This window comes from Natrix helvetica (genome assembly GCF_964273705.1).
Source record: "Natrix helvetica genome assembly, chromosome: 16".
Taxonomy (NCBI): Eukaryota; Metazoa; Chordata; class Lepidosauria; order Squamata; family Natricidae; genus Natrix; species Natrix helvetica.
The window spans coordinates 955,794-968,707 of record NC_138563.1 but is presented as its reverse complement, the minus strand read 5'-3'; the positions used below and the strand labels follow the sequence as shown (position 1 = coordinate 968,707).

The following is a 12,914-nucleotide window of genomic DNA, read 5'->3' as shown; positions in this document are numbered from 1 at the left end:
AGAGGGAGAAATGTTCAGACACCAAAGAAAGGATGCTGAGGACCTTCCCGAGATGCCAACCAAAGGTAGGAAGTCATTCCTTCTCTTGCCTCTCGGACATCCGACTTCTGCCCCAATTCCACCTGTCGGCAGCCTTTCTTAAAAGACCCGTACCACCGTTGCAAAGGTGGGGTCACACCTCACAGGTGCTCAGAGTTGGAAGGGGCCTTGGAGGCCTTTTAGCCCAGCCCCCTGCTCAGGTAGGAGACCCTATACTATTCCAGTTGTCCAATCTCTTCTCAAAACCCTCCAGTGATGGAGGCCAGCCGTTCCACTGATGAGTTGATTTGGGTTTATAAAATAACAGAATACCAGAGTCGGAAGAGATCTTGGAGGTCTTCTAGTCCAACCCCCTGCTCAAGCAGATGACCCTCAGACAAATGGTTGTCCAATCTCTTCTTAAAAGCCTCCAGTGTTGGAGCCCCCACAACTTCTGTATCTCTGTTCTGCATAAGCTCAGGCCAGCAACCTTTTCAACAGGGAGGAAGCCCCAATTCTTCGATCTCCAATTATTGCCAATACTCGATCACTTTGACTTTGGGAGACAAAGCTTGAAAAACAGGGGATTCTTCCTGCCTCCTCCAAATCCCCATTCTTACCATCCTCCGCTTCCTACCTTCTTAACTTGTGACGCAACCAAGCTTCTTTTTCCCCATTTCACATATTTTCATCCCACTCCTCAACCAAAGAAGCTTCCAGAAATCAATATTTACACAATCTACCAAACAAGAGATGAGCTTAAGCCTAGCATAGCACACAAGGAAAACTGACCGGGAGGGAGAAGGAAAAAACACAGGCTTTGTTATTTCTGAGTTACAGATTTGTTTAAAATGGTTTTTCCCATCGGTAGGAGGGAAGCAAATTCCCAACGATGAGTTTGTTTCAAGCTAATGAGTGGAGCCCAAATTGGTTTGTGATTTCCATGGGGAGCGCGGCGTGGGTCCAATGGGGAACGTTGTCCACCGTTGTGAAATTTATGTTGGTCAATAGTCATGAGGAAAATTATTTGACGGCTTCCTGATTGATGCGCCTTACATCCTGTCCTAGAAACATACCTAATGAAGACTAATATGAAAATTGGTGGGTTATTTTCCTGCTATTAATCAATTAGGGACCGAAAGGAAGGGGTATGGAATGAAGGAAGACACGGTCACCTCCTTGCATCAGAGGAGCTGATTAATGGAATTGCCAGCCCTATCAAAAGTTAGTCACCTGACGTTAGACTGGATGCCAAGGCCATCCGGCTTCCTCCTTTTAGCATCCAGGCAGTGTGTGTGCAATCAGAGATACGAGTTGCCACAGCAGAACAATTAATTCACAGGCAGGGATGAGCAATGAATTAGATTACAGACTCATCACGGCATCGGAATAAATGGGGGGAATGAAACAGCCAAATCAGAAGAGATAATGAGTTGCCGGCTTATTTCCGCCAAGCCTTTAATTTAATGTTTTGAGGAGTCGGTCCCTTTGCCCTCCTTGAACCGCTTGATTCACAGGGAGCCCTCCCCTGGCTCTATGACTCTGCCAGTGTACCTGCCTTACCAGGTAGATCAGGTAGGAAGCACCAACAGATCAGCTGGCCCCACCTCATTGTGAAGCTCCATTGACAGGATATTGCAGGTCTGAAAGTACCAATCTCTCTCCATCTCCTTTACAGACTGAGAATTTAGAGAAGGTCCTCTTTGAGACTCTTTTTCCATCCGTGATGCAGCTGGAGGCTATGCGGTCTCTTATCGGACTGTTCCCAAGGCACTATATCTCCCCCACTCAAGGTCTTTCCCTCATACCAGCTAGAGGGAAGATGAGCCCTGCCGAGGGGCGGTAGGAGGATCCTTTAGATCGAGAACTGGATCCAAAATGGATTCTTCTGGTCGGTCCCAGCACGGATGGTTCTTCTCTCTCCTGATGCCGAGTTGCTAAACTATTCTTTCTTTCCTTCTAAAGGAGAAGGAGGAGGAGGAGGAGGAGGAGGATGTGGCTGTCACGGCCCCGGCTACCCAACGCCCTTAGATGCCATGAATGGTAAGTGTGAAAGATCCTCTCTCTGGATGGCAGGGCAGGGCAGCTGATGTTGGAACTAGACGGAAAGGAAGGATGGGTTCACACTTCATATTAAACCACTCGTTTGAACCATGATGTGTGGAACAAGCTCAACATGGACATTGAGCCATTTGATGAGGGGCAACCACCTGGTATTGGGACCCTTGACCAACCATCAATGTGCTCCAATCCCACAGATCCAGGAAGCGACCCAGAGTGCCATGGGGCAGCCCCTACTGTTCAACCCGGCCTTTATGCAAGTAACAGAGTAACAGAGTTGGAAGGGACCCTTGGAGGTCTTCTAGTCCAACCTCCTGCTCAGGCAGGAGACCTTATCCCATTTCAGACAAATGGATGTCCCATCACTTCATAAAAACTTCCAGTGTGAGAGGGACCCACAACTTCTGGAGGCAAACAGTTCCGCTGATTAATTGTTCTCACTGTCAGGAAAAATCCGATAGCGATTTCTGCACAGACCGCCTAGCTCGGGTAACGTGAATCTGGTTTAGGATTCTGTGTTACTGCAGATGACTAAGAAGTCTTCTGTTGTGATTCAGTCCGTAGTTTGGGTTAATCCAGTAGCTATGTTTAACAGGACAGGCAAACGTGAGCCTAGCCAATTATCGCTCCGTTTTAAGAACTGTTTTAAGATTCAGACGCAGGATCCTAAAATGCGTGTTTCTCCCCCGCTTCCCAGGCCCTCGAGAGAGGCTGATCTACGTGCCGTGCATCTTAACCGGCACAGGGACCCAGAATCCTGATTATCTCGCCACGGTGGACGTGGATCCTGAATCTCCCGATTACTGCAAAGTACGAGATGATTTAGTTCTTTGGGATGACGTTGTGAAGGCCTGTTCGGTTTCCTTTTCCTTGGGCCTCTCTTGAGCATAACTCATATTTGGTGGCGGGGGTTGGAAGCGGAGTAAGGCTGCATAAAGACCTGTCAGGCTAAACTGTGGTTAGTTTTAACCAGAGCTTATTGAATGAGCCAATGGGTCCTGGTTTCATGTCACGCTCATCCAGAACAAACGAATTGTGGTGCAATTCAGTACAATTCAGTGTTCCTTGAGGGAGCTGTGGTGGTTCCTTGGCTCAGACACTGAGCTTGTCCATCAGAAAGGTCGGCACTTCAGCGGTTCGAATCCCGAGGGCCGCATAAGAGTGAGCTCCCGTTCCTTGTCCCAGCTTCTGCCAACCTAACAGTTCGAAAGCAGGTAAAAAATGCAAGTAGAGAAATAGGGACCCCCTTTGGTGGGAAGGGAACAGCGTTCCATACGCCTTTGCCGTTGAGTCACGCCGGCCACATGACCACGGAGACATCTTCGGACAGCACTGGCTCTTCGGCTTTGAAACGGAGATGAGCCCTGCCCCCTAGAGTTGGGAACAACTAGCACATATGTGCAAGGGGAACCTCTATCTTTACCCTTTACAGTGTCCCTTCTGAACACCTGCAATTTCCTAAAGAAAAGGCTAAGGATGGAGAACATCCTTTAAAGCAAGGGTGGGGAACAATGCTGGCTCAGGAATTCTGGGAGTTGAAGTCTACAAGTCATAAAAGGGCCATCAACCCCAGCCCTGCTTTAAAGGTTGAAGAAAGAGCCTTTATGCCCTCCTTGGTAGGCACAGACACGAGGAGAACAGAAGTCCTAGTCACTTCAAGACTCTCCCTGAACTGCTAGACTTTGCTTGAAATAGAGGTTGTTGCTTTAGAATTATTACTGCAACATTAAGCATTATACACCAGGTTGCAGACCTAAAACGGGACTCTGCAAAAAAAGCCTAACATTTACCAACATGTTCAGACCCATTGTCAGTTTCTAAAACACTTTCTGATAATTACTAGACTCAGGACATCAAGACCTGGGAATAATTAAGTTAAATCAAACTAAGCGAGTCCTTTGTTCTGAGCCCAGCAAAGCTTAGCTGCTCTCGGTTTCTGGACCGTTTCGAGTCGTTCTGTTGGCCTGCCTGCTCATCCTCCTGAGGCGGATCTGCCTTTCTCACATGTCTGTGTCAGCAGAGTCATAGCCTAGATCCACACAGGCACAGGCACCCTAACTGGAAGCAGCTATGTCTGGAACCGTCACGTGAGAACCGTGGGAAGCCTAAAGGCAAGAGAGGGTCATTAGCAGGTACCGCAGACACCAATGCTATCGTGCACTGGGAATGCTCACAATCCAAAAAATTGGAGATGCTGGCTCTCGCCCTCACACTTGCGGGGAGAGCTCTTCCTTGATCCGATGGTGTCTACAGGTCCCTATCCTAAGGTTTGGAACTCTTGTGCACAGGGCGCATGAATGACCGGGAAGAGGAAAAGTGGTGTGCTTTTAAGGGGCTACCGTTGGTGAGGTTCTGCTTGCCAGTTAGAAGAGCGAGAAACCTACCTTCTGCCAGCTACAATCCACGCCCCTTGCCACCCAGCAGGAGGAGACCTATCTGCTAACAAAATTCCATTCTGCAAGCGGTGTTCCGCAACCAGAGACTCACGCAAATCACGAACCTCTTGAAACCCGACAGAGAAGCTCAGATCCAGGCAAATAGGTTAAAAACACATTTCATCTCTGCCAATCTTACCCCACCAGGTTATTCATCGGCTGCAAATGCCATACGTTGACGATGAGCTTCATCACACCGGCTGGAACGCTTGCAGCAGCTGCTTTGGAGACACCACCAAGAAACGCAACAGGCTGATCCTTCCCTGCCTCAACTCTTCGCGGATTTACGTGGTGGACACCGGGACCGACGCCCAGGCTCCCTCCCTGTTTAAAGTAGGTCCGTCCACATACCCTGAGAGGGTGCATGTCAGGGAAATGGGTTGCAGAGGACCCCGTAGTGGGTTAAAGACAAGGGACTTTACAGTTCCGAGCATGTTACCACCATCAATGATTCCCTGACCTTGTCTTTGTAAGAGATTTAAGCCAAAATCCACGGTTTCCACAGACATTAACCAATGCCTTCTTTTCTTCTCTTCTCTTCCCCAACCTTGGCAGGTGATTGAGCCAAGCGAGGTCTTCTCTAAAACCAACATGGCTACATTACACACCTCGCACTGTCTGGGCAGTGGAGAAGTCATGATCAGCTGCCTTGGGGACGTGTATGGCAATGGAAAAGGTACGGAAAAGGCCGGGCGGATTTGTTTTCCAAAACGGGGGGCAGGATTAAAGTACTGTAAGAGCAGGTATGACTTGGAAGATGTTGGGAGGGAAATCTATCACACAAACTCCAGAAACCCAAAATTTGAGTCCTGGCCTCTCTTCCACTTCTCGGGCCTCTCCAAGTGGCGCAAACCCCCTTTCAGCCAGCCCTTCCTGAGACCCAACTATACCTGCTTGAACTAATTTGCATTCTCCCCACCCGCAGGCGGATTTGTTCTTGTGGATGCCGAAACATGGGAAGTGAAGGGCACCTGGAATCACCCCGGGGACGAGGCGCCGCAAGGATACGACTTCTGGTACCAACCCAGGCATAATGTCTTGATCAGCACCGAATGGGGTGTCCCCAAATACCTTGTGAATGGGTTCAACCCTGAAGATCTGAAGAAAGGTGAGATGACAGAACACTGTGTTAGCTTAAGGCCCGTTGGGATCCAAAATCCAGGGGGCATCTGGACTACATCCTAGAAGGGTTGAAGAGAATTTGAGAAAAGTTGGCGCTAAGGGGGTGTTGGTGGCCATCTAGCCCAACCGTCTTGTCCCGCTTTTCCCCAAGAGATGGCAGCTCAGCTTTTGCTTGGTGGTATCCAACGTGAGAAAGCGTGTACCATCCGTCTAAAGAACTGCTTAGCAAAACCCTCCTGAGTACCCTCGTCTAGTAGCAGGCATTCCTACTCACCAGAAGAAGTTGAGATGATTCTTCTCCTTTCCTCCGCAGAGCGTTACGGCCGCCGCCTGAACGTGTGGGACTGGACTACCCACTGCCTCGTCCAGTCCATTGATGTGGGGGAAGATTCTGCCCCCTTGGAGATACGTTTCCTGCACAACCCAGATGCCGCTCACGGCTTTGTGGGATGCACCTTCGAGAGCTCCATACACCATTTTTTCAAGAAGGAGGTAGAAAAAAAAAAGAATTTCTTTCTCCTTTCCCCCATCTTTCCATCTGAAATAAGTGACATCCGGGGGCTTCAGCTCAGAACAAAGTACTAATTAAAATGCACCATTAAAAACAACATGTAATGTAATAACGAGTATATTATGATCATGGTAAGGAAATCTTTACACGCAGGAACCTAAACGTAGCGCTGCCTTATTAGTTCATCTTGTCTCTATGGTAGAGAAACTGTGTTAATCTTTGCTGAAGACCAGAGGCGATCGGACTGGATGCCTGGCAGAGATTGGAAAGGATTACGACAGAACTGGGATAAAATTCAGTAGTTGCAAACTACAGAAATATTTCAAATCCCACCGAGATCAAATCTTCAAATTAGGAGTCAGATATGGATAGGAAGCGGAAGGGGTGGTCCAAATTAGTTCACCTGGGAGAGCTTTGCACTCCCCAACCAATTAGCCTCGTGTGTCTCTTGCAGGATGGGTCGTGGACAGCGGAGAAGGTGATACAGATTCCGAACAAGGCAGTCACCGGATGGTACTTCCCCGAAATGCCATGTGAGTAAATAAAGTTCAGGAGGATTTTTATCCTCATGCTCGTGTCTCCACCCTCTAGCTTTGGAGTTCGCACCTTCTGTCCCGGTTTTCAAAATATTTTGAGAATGGGCTGAGAACTACAAATTGTGGAGAATGACGATTCGTGAAAAAGGTAATTGAATTCTCTTCCCAACCTTATTTCTGGGCACCTTCTCTTCTCCAGCATTCCTCACAGACTTCCTCATTTCATTGGATGATCGTTTCATCTACCTGAGCAACTTCTTTCACGGCGATGTCCGACAGTACGATGTCACCAATCCCCACTGCCCTCGACTGACGGGCCAGGTGAGCTCCCTCCCACCTAAAGGCCTGGAAATCATGGTTCCTTACTTAGGATCCTTCCAGAGGTTGCTTCTTTCCATCCTTGGAACCAGGATGTTGGGTTAAGCAGAAAGCTAATGCAGGCCTGATTTATTGGCACGAGGTAGAAGAACCCATGTTCGGAGGGGGTCCACCTCCAAATCATCATTTAACAACCACATAATCCCTTGTGGGGCAGAGTCTGGGCAATTTAATGGAGCTAGCAGTGTGTTTTACTGGCCGGGTGCCCTTCCTGTCGCCAATGTGGAGCCTCTATCTAGGATTGAACTCACAGCCTCCTTATTGTGAGGCGAGAGCACCACCTCTAAGCCGGTTCACCACTCCACTGGGGTCCACTTCCAAATACCGCAGCTTGCAGAAGGGGAGACTGTCCTTCGGACTGAACTGACCCTTCCTTTGGCTCCTGCAGGTGTTTGTCGGAGGCAATATCTACAAAGGTGGAGTGGTGACTGTGACTAAGGATGACGAGCTGGACTGCCAACCAGATCCTTTCATGCTCCAGGTGAGGCTCTCTTTCCTCAGAAGGATTCTGGGTTTGAGACACTTATGGGAAATGTGCAGAACATAAATGTCAATGGACAAGCGTGGCTCCTTTCTTCTCGGCGGGACACCTTGAAATGCTGCAGATGACTTTCCTGAGGCAGGTTAAAACCAAGGAGCCATATGTTCCCCTCTATGGACTTCCTACATTTCTGGACCACTTAGTATTTTTTTTCACCTTAGGGAAGAAGAGTATACGGGGGACCCCAAATGCTCCAGCTCAGCTTGGATGGAAAAAGGCTTTATGTCACCAACAGTTTCTACACACAATGGGACAAGCAATTTTATCCACAACTGGTCAGGTATGAAGCTTCTTGACAGGTGGAGGAAACTCGGAGCAAATTGGGGGCAAGGGTCCAGAGAGGAAACCAAGAACTTGAGAACCATCAGATAAAAATCCTGTACCTTTTTTGAGCCTTCCTTGCTCAGCTAATCTTCCTTTCTTCTCCCTTTTCAGGGAAGGGTCAGTCATGCTGCAGATTGACGTAGACACGGAGAATGGGGGTCTCTGTGTCAACCCAGACTTCCTGGTGGATTTCGGGAAGGAGCCTTGGGGACCCGCTCGTGCGCACGAAATGCGTTACCCGGGAGGAGACTGTACTTCAGACATCTGGGTCTGAGATCCTCCTCCAAGCCCTCCCTCTTGCTACGCTAGCATTTAGGGGGCAGGAAATGGGGCAGAGAGCAATGCAAGACCAGAATGATGGTTTGTAGCTTAATCCCGTTGCACCGATTTCCACATTGTCACTTAAACAGTGTGCACAATCAGGAAATAAGCTAGCTCGCTCATCCTTAGTCGGCACTATGGAGCTAGGGGGCACACCAGTCTCTTCATCGCTCTTCTCTCCTTGCTTACCTGCAGGTGCTACAAGCTCAGCTCCATTCAGAGGCAATTTCTCTAGATTCTGTTGTCCAGGTGCAAAACTCTGTCTGGGGTTTATGCCCGTCAAGACACTTTGCTTAGCCCGTCTCTACAGATGTTTGCAAGTCTTCTGACGCAACTCTTGCAAATTGGTGGGGAACAAACCCCTTCTGGCAGTTCTTGATGGACGCGAACAGAGAAATTAAAATTGTCATTGTAATAAAAAGTTTTCTTGGTAATAGACTCTTCAGGATAATCTTTATTTCAAGCAGAGAACGTCAACTGGTTGACCCCCGTGGCCCTCAAAACAGGATCCGAGTTCAAATCTTCTACCTGCAAACACGTAGCTAGTATTATGCATATAAATCCACAAATATCTTCATATTGTCTTTCTTAAGTTCCTTTGTCGCTGGTTCTACAAAGGAGTTTGACCCAGCAAATGCCTGGAAACCACTTCCTTCAATATTTGTGGCTAATCTCCACATCGTCTGGGTATATGAAAAGTAGGGTTCCCACAGTCCTACCTGTAAGCCACCTTTGGGAATTCCAGCCCCCATAACCGCCTTCTGCCAGGTGAGAATTGCCACCTTGAACCATTCAATTCTGAATAAAAGGTTAAATACAGAGATGAAATTTTTACCCCGCTGTGTGTGCTAATCAACTCAATCAGGAAAGAAGGTTTGCCTTGCACCATCAGTAGGTCATTATCTCCATCTCCACCTCCCACATTTCCTTCTCATCTCACGACTGGCTTGCCACATAATCCTCAACCATGTGCCATAGGCCTGGCGTGGTGAGATGAAATCTGTAAATAAGTTGTTGTCGTGATCCTTCACTTCAATCCTCGTTCCTGAAGTTTGTGGGGGAAAGTCTGTATGTGTTTTTCTCGCAATGTATTGTGAAAACCTCTGAAGGACCAATGCTGCCTTCTTCCTGGGACTGAGAGAGAAGGACTGGCTCAAAGTTGCCCAGCCGGCTTTTGTGCCTAAAAGAGGGTTAAATATTTATGGTTTCCTGTTGTCTAATCCAGCACCTTTCACCATTATACCAAACTGGTTCTCCATCCATAACTTAGCACAGGGGTTTCGAAACTTGACAACTTTAAGACTTGTGGACTTCAACTCTCAGAATTCCTCAGCCAGCCACAAGGGAATTCTGGGAATTGAAGTCCACAAGTCTTAAAGTGGCCAAGTTTGGAGACCCCTGACTTGGGCCATAATTAATGTTAGCTGCAGGAGAGGATTTTCATCTATCTGAGGCACTGCCGGGTAACCACAGCCAAGAAGCTGGCTCTGCTGGTTTTCTTGGTTACCCAGATTTTGGCAACCCTGTTCTAGAAAGAACTTTTCTGCGTTAAATGGGAGTCAAAGCTGTTCTTGGCATCTGCGAGAAGCCAGGGAATGAGCAAATGCAAACAGCCCGCCAAGAAGAGGAAGACGAATTATGAAACACATCAATCTGTTCCACCCACAAGGACATTAATAGCTGGGGAAGGAATTGCATGGTGACAGTTTTGCCTCTTTGTGCGCATTACATTTCTATCGTGTCAGTTTTGAAAATGATTTCTCTTGAGTTAAGTCCAGTTCAACTGCACTCAACGTAGGTTTCAGGACAGTCAGAGGAGGTTGGCAAGAACACATATCTGAACCACAGAAATTGAGACAAAACATGAATGGTCTTCAGGCTCCAACAGAAGCTCTGACTAGTTAATTTATTAAGGAATCAAACTTGGCTTAAATTTCTCCTAGAAAAACCCTGAGCATCAGGGGACACCAAAATGTGGACTTTAAATCTGGCCATTTAACCTGATGCAAAAGAATCCTCACTGAGAATCCTCACAGAATAAGAGTTGGAAGGGAGGTTTTCTAGTCCAACTCCCTGCTCAGGAAGTTTTGATTCCTTCTGCATCTGGGCAACTACTCTTCCACTCCTACCCTGAAGACTTATAAATTAACCCATTGTAGCAGGAGTCATAGATTCTTTTTAACAAATAACCAAGAGTTTGGAATTGCTTTTTTCCTTGAGATGCTGCTTCTTGCTTGCCTACTCCTGTGTGTGGCTCCCTGCAGATGGGGGGGATGCCCTGTTCTGCCACAAGGGGGCGCTCGCACACTGTGACCAAGCACAGCCATCACCTGGGTGTGGGACAGTCCTAATCCAGGACTTTTTGTTGTTGTTAGTTGCGAAGTCGTGTCTGACCCATTGCAACCCCATGGACAACGTTCCTCCAGGCTAATCGTGGGATTGAAAATTTACTACCGGTTCTGTGGGTATGGCTTGGTGGGTATGGCAGGGGAAGGATACTGTAAAATCTCCATTTCCTTCTAATCAGCTGGGACTCGGGAGGCAGAGGATAGATGGGGGCAGGGGCAGGCAGAGGTGATATTTACCGGTTCTATGAACTACTCGAAATTTCCACTACTGGTTCTCCAGAACCTGCTGAATACCACCTCTGCTCCAGGCGTTCCTGTTCTACCATCCTCTGGAGTTCATTCAAGCTCACGCTGCTTTGGTGACTCCATCCAGCCATCTCATTCTCTGTTGTCCCCTTCTTCTTTCACCCTCCATCGTCCCCAGTATGAGGCTCTTCTCCAGGGAGTTCTTCCTTCTCATTAGGAGGCCAAAGTATTTAGGTTTCCTCTTCAGTATCCGGCCTTCTAAAGAGCAGCCAGGGTTGATCTCCTGTAGGACTGACTGGTTGGATGGCCTTGCAGTCCAAGGGACTCAAGGCAGGAGTCTTCTTCAGCACCAGAGTTCAAAGGGCTCCATTCTTTGGCGCTCAGCCATAAGGTCCAACCTTCACAGCCATCCATTGCAACTGGCAAAACCATAACCTTGACTATACACACTTTTCTTAGCAAGGCAATGTCTCTGCTTTTTAGTATGCTGTTTAGATTTGCCATAGTTTTCCTCCCCAGGAGCAAGCGTCTTTTAATTTCTTGGCCGCAGTTCCCATCTGCGGTGATCTTGGAGCCCAGGAAAAAAAATCTGTCACTACCTCCATTTCTTCCCCATCTATTTGCCAGGAATTGAGAGGGCGGATGCCATGATCTTAGTTTCCTTATTGTTGAGTTTCAAGCCAACTTTTGCACTCTCCTTCTTCACCCGTATCAAGAGGTTCTTTAGGTCCTCTTCACTTTCTGCCATTAGAGTGGTATCATCTGCATATATGAGGTTGCTGATATTTCTCCCAGCAATCTTAATTCCAACTTGTGATTCATCAGCCCCGCCTTTCTCATGATGTGCTCTGCATATAAGTAAAATAGGCAAGGTGACAGTATACAGCGTTGCCGGACTCCTTTCCCAATTTTTAACCAATGGTTCTGTGTCCAGTTCTCACTGTTGCTTCTTGATTCACATATAGCTTTCTCAAGAGACAAATAAGATGGCCTGGCACTCCCATTTTTTTAAGAACTTGCCACAATTTGTTGTGATCCACACAATCAAAGGCTTTAGCATAGTCAATGAAGCAGAAGTAGATGTTTTTCTGGAACTCCCTAGCTTTCTCCGTGATCCAGCGTACGTTGGCAATTTGATCTCTAGTTCCTCTGCCTCTTCGAAATCCTGCCTGTACTTCTGGTAGTTTTCGATACATATACCTCTGGAGCCTAGCATTTTGAGCATAACGTGACTAGCATGTGAAATGGTGCAGTAGTTTGAACATTCTTTGGCATTGCCCTTCTCTGGAATTGGAATGTAAACTGGCCTTTTCCAATCCTGTGGCCACTGTTGGGTTTTCCAAATTTGCTGGCAAATGGAATGTAGCACTTTTACTGCATCGCCTTTTAAGATTTTGAGTAGCTCAGCTGGAATTCTGTCACCTCCAACAGCTTTGTTGCTGCTCAGATTTTCCAAGACCCATTTGACTTCACATTCTAGGATGCCTGGCTTGAGGCCAGTGACCACCCATCTTGGTTATCAGGGACATTAAGCTCGTTCTCGTATAGTTCTTCTCTGTAATTTTGCCATATCTTCTTAATCTCTTCTGCCTCTGTTAGGTCCCTGCCATTTTGGTTCTTGGCCACCTTGGCAGTAAACGTTCCCTTCATATATCCAATCTTCATGAAGAGATCTCTAGTCCTCCCTATTCCATTGTTTTCTTCTACTCATTTGCACTGTTCATTTAAGAAGGCATTCTTATTTCTTCTAGCTATTCTCTGGAATTCTGCATTCAATCGGGTGTATCTTTCTCTTTCTCCCTTGCCTTTTGCTGCTCTTCTTTCCTCAGCTATTTGCAAAGCTTCCTCAGACAGCCATTTTTGCTTTCTTGCATTTCTTTATCTTTGGGATGGTTTTAGTTGCTAGGACTTTTAAGCAACTCCAACTAATAGCCACCAGCCATCAGGAGCCACCTGAGGTGACACCTTCAGCCACAATACTAAGGCCAGGTGGCAAAGGAGGAAGAAGAACAGTTCCTCTTGCAGTCTGTGAGTCTGTCCCGTTTGAAAGTGGAATGCCAAGGGCTCTAAGGC

At 47.4% G+C, this 12,914-nt stretch overlaps 1 protein-coding gene across 2 annotated transcripts; it reads left to right on the top strand.

The window, feature by feature from the left end:
- LOC309400098 (methanethiol oxidase-like) lies at positions 1 to 8,681 on the top strand. Of its 2 annotated transcripts, none has more exons than XM_081968418.1 (12): positions 1 to 65; positions 1,984 to 2,061; positions 2,777 to 2,889; positions 4,662 to 4,847; positions 5,070 to 5,190; positions 5,440 to 5,622; positions 5,950 to 6,128; positions 6,602 to 6,680; positions 6,883 to 7,004; positions 7,450 to 7,542; positions 7,764 to 7,882; positions 8,038 to 8,681. In XM_081968418.1, the coding sequence occupies exons 1-12, from the start codon at positions 11 to 13 to the stop codon at positions 8,198 to 8,200; spliced, it is 1,491 nt and encodes a 496-aa protein (XP_081824544.1). In that variant the 5' UTR covers positions 1 to 10; the 3' UTR covers positions 8,201 to 8,681. The 2 variants fall into 2 exon arrangements, with proteins under 2 accessions (XP_081824544.1, XP_081824545.1); XM_081968419.1 differs by having other exon boundaries at positions 20 to 65; positions 1,987 to 2,061.
- The last annotated feature ends 4,233 nt before the right edge of the window (positions 8,682 to 12,914 follow it).

Excerpts from the sequence above, each read along its gene's own strand:
- LOC309400098 (XM_081968418.1), top strand. The coding sequence starts at position 11 with ATGTTCAGACACCAAAGAAAGGATGCTGAGGACCTTCCCGAGATGCCA. Across the intron at positions 2,062-2,776 it reads GCCCTTAGATGCCATGAATG|GCCCTCGAGAGAGGCTGATC; the intron begins GTAAGTGTGAAA and ends CCCGCTTCCCAG. Across the intron at positions 5,191-5,439 it reads CGTGTATGGCAATGGAAAAG|GCGGATTTGTTCTTGTGGAT; the intron begins GTACGGAAAAGG and ends CCCCACCCGCAG.